Here is a 7,329-nt window from a genome sequence, read left to right on the forward strand (position 1 = left end):
CTGCGGGAACCCCCGTCCACGGGCACCACCTGGGGCTGGCCTTGGGCATCCTTGTACTGCACTCTGAAGGAGTCAAAGATGCCCTTGGAGATGCTCCACTCCAGCTGGACGGAGTCAGGGCTGACATGGGAGGCTGTGAGTTCGCCCAGGATTGGCTGCAATGTGGGCTCCTCCTCTGGCTCAGCTGCAGCTATAGGAAGGATGACATAATGGAGGGCATGAACATCCACACATCTGATCATCCACCCTCCCCCCCATCCATCCATCCATCCATCCAAGCTCCATCAGTCAGAACTTCCATCCATCCATCTCCTCAGGGAACCAATGAGGTATCTGCCCAAACTGCCATCTACCCATCCACCAAACTACACTTTCTATCCATTCATCTGTTTCTCCATCCCTCCAACCTTGCATGCTCCCATCCCTCCTACCCAATCAACACCCAAGAGATGCTTCCAGTTCCCACAAGGTCCCAGGGGATCAGGACAGACATGACCCCATCTCCAACCCTGCACCATAACCAGGACATGAAGGGGACACAGATGGAGCCCACAATCCCCTCACCTGTGACAACATCGGTGGAGATGGGGCCCAGATGTCTCTGGCCCCACACGCCGTACAGGTTGAACTTGTAGCGGCGGGACGGTGACAGCCCAGGAACCGTCACACTGCGGGAACCCCCGTCCACAGGCACCACCTGGGGCTGGCCTTGGGCATCCCTGTACTGCACCGTGAAGGAGTCAAAGGTGCCCTCAGGGACACTCCACTCCAGCTGGACGAAGTCGGTGCTGATGTGGGAGGCTGTGAGCTCTCCCAGGATTGGCTGCGATGGGGGTTCCTCCTGTGTCTCGGCTGCAGCTGCAATGGAGAGGAGACACTGAAGAGCATGAACATTCCACATGTCCATCCGTCCATCCATCCATGCACCAGTCCCTCCAACCATGCACTCACGCATGCATCCATCCATCCAGATTTCACCCATACACCCAATCATGGCTCCATCCAACCATTCAATGCAACATTCCAGCTCTGAGAGAGCCTCAAATCCAACCACACTTTATCCATTCCTCACCATGCTTCCCCTAACTCATCTGTATGTCCAACCAGCCAGCCATCCGATCACACCTCCATCCATCTCTACATTAAGCCATTAAGACACAAGAGACCCTCTCATACAACCATCTATCTCTCCATTCATCCACTCAACCAATGTAATAGCCTGACCGAGCAGCCATAGATCCATTCATTCATTCATCCAGCCATTCAACTAATGATCCCTTCATCTCTCCATTCCAGCTTTCCTTACTTACATTGATGTATCATTGGATTTGTTCAAGCAAGCATTGAATTGGTGATCCATCCTGCCATCCACGCAGCCTTCTCTCTGTCCATCCATCCATCAACGTAATCATTCAACTGCCCAAGCACTCAGAGAAGTCATCTTGGTATCCTTCCATTCAGGTGTCTGTCTGCCCATACATTCATCCATTTGTTTCTCACTCCACGTATACATCCGTGTCTCCTCCTCTCCTTCCAGAGATCCATTTCTCCATAACCCATCCTGGTTCCCTGTCACCCAATCACTCCTTCCCATATTCTTTAGGCAGTCACAGCCCTTGCTTCTACTCATTACTCCATCCCAGCAAGGACCCACCAATCAGATTTCTCCATCCATTCTACCATCAAGACATCCAGACAGATGATAACCAACATACCATCCAACAACCAAATCAGAAACCCATCCCTTCTCCCATCCTCCCACATAAACACCTCTCCAGACATCTCTCATCCAACAACAGATCCCCCCATCCCTCCAGCCTTGCATGCACCCACTTCTCCTTCCAGATCCCACTCAGCTTCCACGAGAAGGTGCCATTCATGAGGGCCAGCGTGGGTCCTGCCCAAGCTTCTGCCATCATCTCAAACCAAGAGACATGAAGAGGTTAGACAGGACATGCGAAAGCCCTGACCTGTGACAGCATCGGTGGAGATGGGGCCCAGACGCTTGCGACCCCACACCCCGTACAGGTTGAAATTGTAGGGGCGAGATGGTGAAAGCCCAGGAACCGTCACACTGCGGGAACTCCCATCAATGGGCATCACCTGGGGCTGGCCTTGGGCATCCTTGTACTGCACCGTGAAGGAGTCAAAGGTGCCCTCGGGGACGCTCCACTCCAGCTGGACGGAGTCAGGGCTGACGCCAGAGGCCATGAGCTTGCCCAGGATTGGCTGCGATGGGGGCTCCTCCTCGGGCTCAGCTGCAGCTGCAACAGAGAGGGCACATAGCGGGTGATATACATCCATGCCTCCATCTATGCATCCATCCAACTAATCATCCATCCACACCTCATTCCTTCAGTCAGTCCTCGATATGGAATGGATATTCCACCAATCAACCATCCAGCCACTAAACCTTTCAATTAAGCCTCCAACAAACAGGACATCAACCAACCATCCCACCAGCAATTGTTCCATTTATCTGTACAGCCATCCACTTATCCATCCATGCATCCATCCATCCATCCATTCCCTGAATCGCGGCTACATACAACTATCCAGACCAACCACCAATTCCTCTCTGAAACTGCCACAAACTGATCCAAACTCGATCTATTCAGCAATCCCACCAGACATCCATGCTTCCTCTTAATCAGCTGTAGATTCAATGACCCTCCACCCATCCATCCGTCCATCCATCCACTCATCCTCGATTGCTCCATGCCAACTTCTGCATTTACATGTGCCCTTCCAAACATCCCTCTTCAAGTCAATGTCTGAGACAAGTTTGCACTCCACAGGCTCCAGCCACACAGCAAACTCAATGCTGACAATGGACACAGATGGGGCCCCAAATCTCACTCCCTTGTGACACCTCTCACCCAACACATATCAACAAACTCTCCCATACACCTCCAGCCATCCACCCTTCCATACTCCCATCTGACCATGCATCCATCCAACTATCCAAAGCACCTTTCAACCCCTGAGTCACACAAAATCAACCAAATGTTCATCATCCATTAACCCACCCATCCAACCTTCCATCCATCCATGCCCTCAGGAACCAGTGAGACATCTGTCCACTCATCCCTCTATCCATCAAACCCAACATTCCACCCATTCATCCAGCCATCCAGCCAGCCATCCTTGCGTCTGTCCCTCCATCCATCCAATATTGCTCTCATCCCAACTACACAGACAGCATTCAGGAGATGTTCCTAGTTCCCAAAAGACCCAAGGGGATCAGGACAGACCCAGCACTGGTTCCCACCCTGCTCCATAACCAGGACACCAAGGGGACAGAGATGGGGCTCATAGCCCCCTCACCTGTGACAATGTCAGTGGAGCTTGGGCCCAGACGTTTGCGACCCCACACCCCGTACAGGTTGAACTTGTAGCGGCAGGGTGGGGGAAGCCCAGGAAACCTCACACCGCGGGGACCGCACCACCTGGGGCTGGCCTTGGGCATCCCTGTACTGCACCGTGAAGGAGTCAAAAGTGCCCTCGGGGACGCTCCACTCCAGCTGGACGGAGTCAGGGGTGACATGGGAGGCCGTGAGCTCGCCCAGGATTGGCTGCGATGAGTGCTCCTCCTCTGGCTCGGCTGCAGCTGCAACAGAGAGGGGAAAACACACGGTGGGTCATATACATCCACGCATCCATCCAACCAATCAACCATCCATACCTCATTCCTTCAGTCAGTCCTTGAATCCATTTCACCCATCAACCATCCAACCACTGAACCTTTCATTTAACCCTCCAACCAACCAGATATCACTCAACCATCCCACCAGTAATCCATCTGTTAATCCATACATCCATCCATCCATTCACCCAGCCATCCACCTACCCACCCACTCATCCATCCATCCATCCCCTGAATCATTGCTGCATCCAACCATCCAAACCACAATTTCCCCTCTGAAATTGCTAAAAACTCATCCAAATTCGATCCATTCAGCAATCCTACCAGTCATCCATGCTTCCTCTTATTCAGCTGTAGATTCCAAGACCCCTCCAACCATCCATCCATCCACCCACCTGTCCATGCTCCACTGCTCCATTCCACCTCTACTGCCTTTACATGTGCCCTTCCCAGCATCCCTCTTCAGGTCGATGTCTCAGACATGTTCACATTCATGGACTTCAGCCCCACAGCAAACCCAGTGCCCAGAAGGGACACAGATGGGACCCAGAGCTCCCCTCACCTGTGAATGCTCTGACCCTGCAGACATCAACAAACTCTCCCATACCCCTCCAGCCATCCACCCTTCCATACTCCCATCTGACCATGCATCCATCCAACCACACACAACACCTTTCAACCCCTGAATCAGACAAAATCAACCAAGTGTTCATCATCCATTAACCCACCCATCCAACCTTCCATCCATCCATGCCCTCAGGAATCAGTGAGACATCTGTCCAATCATCCCTCTATCCAGCAAACCCAACATTTCACCCATTCATCCAGCCATCCAGCCAGCCATCCTTCCGTTTGAACATCCTTCTATCTGTCCCTTCATCCCTCCAATATTGCTCTCATCCCAACTACACAGACAGCATTCAGGAGATGTTCCCAGTTCCCAAAAGACCCAAGGGGATCAGGACAGACTCAGCACTGGTTCCCACCCTGCTCCATACCCAGGACACCAAGGGGACAGAGATGGGCTCACAGCCCCTCACCTGTGACAATGTCAGTGGAGATGGGGCCCAGACGTTTGCGACCCCACACCCCGTACAGGTTGAACTTGTAGCGGCGGGACGGTGACAGCCCAGGAACCGTCACGCGGCGGGCCGGTGACACCCCAGGAACCGTCACACTGCGGGAACCCCCGTCCACGGGCACCACCTGGGGCTGGCCTTGGGCATCCTTATACTGCACCGTGAAGGAGTCAAAGGTGCCCTCGGGGATGCTCCCCTCCAGCTGGATGGAGTCGGGGCTGACGTGGGAGGCTGTGAGTTCGCCCAGGATTGGCTGTGATGGGGGCTCCTCCTCAGGCTCAGCTGCAGCTGCAACAGAGACCGGACAGTGAAAAGCATGAACATCCACATGTCTGTCCATCCATCCAACCATCCATTAACCTTACTACATCCAACCAACAGACCATCCACTCACACCCTTTTCCTTCAGTCAGTCCTTGAATTGATCCCACACATCATCTGTCCAACCACTTACCCATTCATTTAAAACTCCAACCACACCAGTCCCCAGCCAACTGGCCAACTGACCACCCATCCACACGTCTATCTGACTGTCCTACCATCCATCAAATGACCTATCTCTCCATGCACTTTTCTCCATCCATCAGTCCTTGAATCCACACCTCTGTTCAACCATCCAACCAATCAAACACTTCTTTATTCCTCCAACCAACCACACAACCAACCATCCCAACATCCATGCATGTACCCATCCATTCATCAAACTTCAAGTCAACAAAATCATCCAATCACTCTTCCAGGTCATAAACCAGACTTGCACTCACCCAACCTTTTATCAACCCATCCATGTATTCATCCATTCATTCAACCAACCAACCAAGGAGCCACCCATCCATTCTTCATCCAGCCAGTGATCCATACATTCTTCCATCCATCCAAACACCCAGTCAATCATCCAAATACATCGTCCAAGTACCTATCTTTCCATCCATCCATCAACCTATCACTTCATTCTAAAAACTCCCATGAACCCACCCATACATCAAGACCAAAATCAGCATCCAACAGCTCTTTTCATTTCCCAAGAAGCCCAGGGGACCCAGCACAGGACCTGCCAAAACTTCTGTCTACTAAAAACCCAAGGTCCTCATGGTGCCCAAAGTCCCCCTTACTTGTGACAATGTCAGTGGAGCTTGGGCCTAGACGTTTGCGACCCCACACCCCGTACAGGTTGAACTTGTAGCGGCGGGACGGTGACAGCCCAGGAACCGTCACACTGCGGGAACCCCCGTCCACGGGCACCACCTGGGGCTGGCCTTGGACATCTCTGTACTGCACTGTGAAGGAGTCAAAGGTGCCCTCAGGGACGCTCCACTCCAGCTGGACGGAGTCGGGGCTGACGTGGGAGGCCGTGAGCTCGCCCAGGATTAGCTGTGATTGTGGTTCCTCCTCTGGCTCGGCTGCAGCTGCAATGCAGAGGACACAATGCAATGCATGAACATCCACATGTCCATCCATCCATCCATCCATAAAAGAAGTATCTACTTTTCCATGCATTCAACAAGCCAAGTCTTCATCTGCCCATCCTCCTGCTCATAAATCCCTCCATCCATCTATCCATACTTTGCTTCAACCATTTATCCAACCATTCAGTCAAACATCTAGTCCATTAAACAGCCACACTCTCATTTAAACATCCGTCCATCCATGTATTTATCTCTTTTTTCTTCAGCCGTTCCTTGAAACCATTCCTCCCTTAAATCATCCAAGCATCTAAATATTCATTTAAGCCATCAACCTACTATCATCCATCCCTCCATCTAAGAACCGAAAGCAAGTCCATGATACAGCTACAAACTCATCTGTGTACCCATCAATCAATCCCACCACCCCTCAATGCATCCATCCATCCATTGTTCATCCATAAAAGCACCAAACCACCCATCTATCCATACATCCATTAATTCATGTCTCCATTCAACCACACATCGACCCATCCACCCATCCATAGATCCATCACCCAAAGAGCCACAAATTCACCCAAAGCACTCACCTTTCCATCCAGTCATCAACCAATCCCTTCATCCTTCCAGCTTGCAAGTACCCACCCATACATCCAGTCCCAATTTAGCACAAAACTAAAACCCATGGTCCACAGAATGCCCATAGCCCCCTCACCTGTGACAGCATCGGTGGAGATGGGGCCCAGACGTTTGCGGCCCCACACCCCGTACAGGTTGAACTTGTAGCGGCGGGATGGTGACAGCCCAGGAACCGTCACACTGCGGGAACCCCCATCCACGGGCACCACCTGGGGCTGGCCTTGGGCATCCCTGTACTGCACAGTGAAGGAGTCAAAGGTGCCCTCGGGGACGCTCCACTCCAGCTGGACGGAGTCAGGGGTGACGTGGGAGGCTGTGAGCTCGCCCAGAATTGGCTGCGATGGGGGTTCCTCCTCCCTTGGTGGCGCCGGGGCTGCAACAGGGACAGGACAATGCAGAACATACGGGGATAGACCACTTCCCACCCATCCACCACCCAACATTCGACTCCCTCACCTATCCCCCTCCATCCACGTCCCATCACTCCAGCTCTTTGCCCATGCATCCACTCACCCACCCAATCATCCCTTTGTCAGCCAATGCAGACATCAGTCTCCCAGAA

The 7,329-nt window shown here is 52.5% G+C and overlaps 1 protein-coding gene across 1 annotated transcript in view; it reads right to left on the minus strand.

Moving 5' to 3' along the window:
• Nucleotides 1-7,140, minus strand: part of LOC104547668 (tenascin-X-like) — a gene marked incomplete at both ends in the record, with an annotated part of 24,574 nt that extends 17,434 nt beyond the window's left edge. The window contains 8 exon segments of the mRNA XM_010193463.1: nt 1-190; nt 565-858; nt 1,971-2,258; nt 3,328-3,443; nt 3,445-3,610; nt 4,687-5,013; nt 5,838-6,131; nt 6,844-7,140. The exon segment at nt 1-190 is cut by the window's left edge and continues 137 nt beyond it. Coding sequence (XP_010191765.1) covers nt 1-190; nt 565-858; nt 1,971-2,258; nt 3,328-3,443; nt 3,445-3,610; nt 4,687-5,013; nt 5,838-6,131; nt 6,844-7,140 — 1,972 coding nt within the window.
• Nucleotides 7,141-7,329: the final 189 nt, after the last annotated feature.

Source organism: Mesitornis unicolor, unplaced genomic scaffold (genome assembly GCF_000695765.1).
Source record: "Mesitornis unicolor isolate BGI_N332 unplaced genomic scaffold, ASM69576v1 scaffold16631, whole genome shotgun sequence".
Lineage (NCBI taxonomy): Eukaryota > Metazoa > Chordata > Aves > Mesitornithiformes > Mesitornithidae > Mesitornis > Mesitornis unicolor.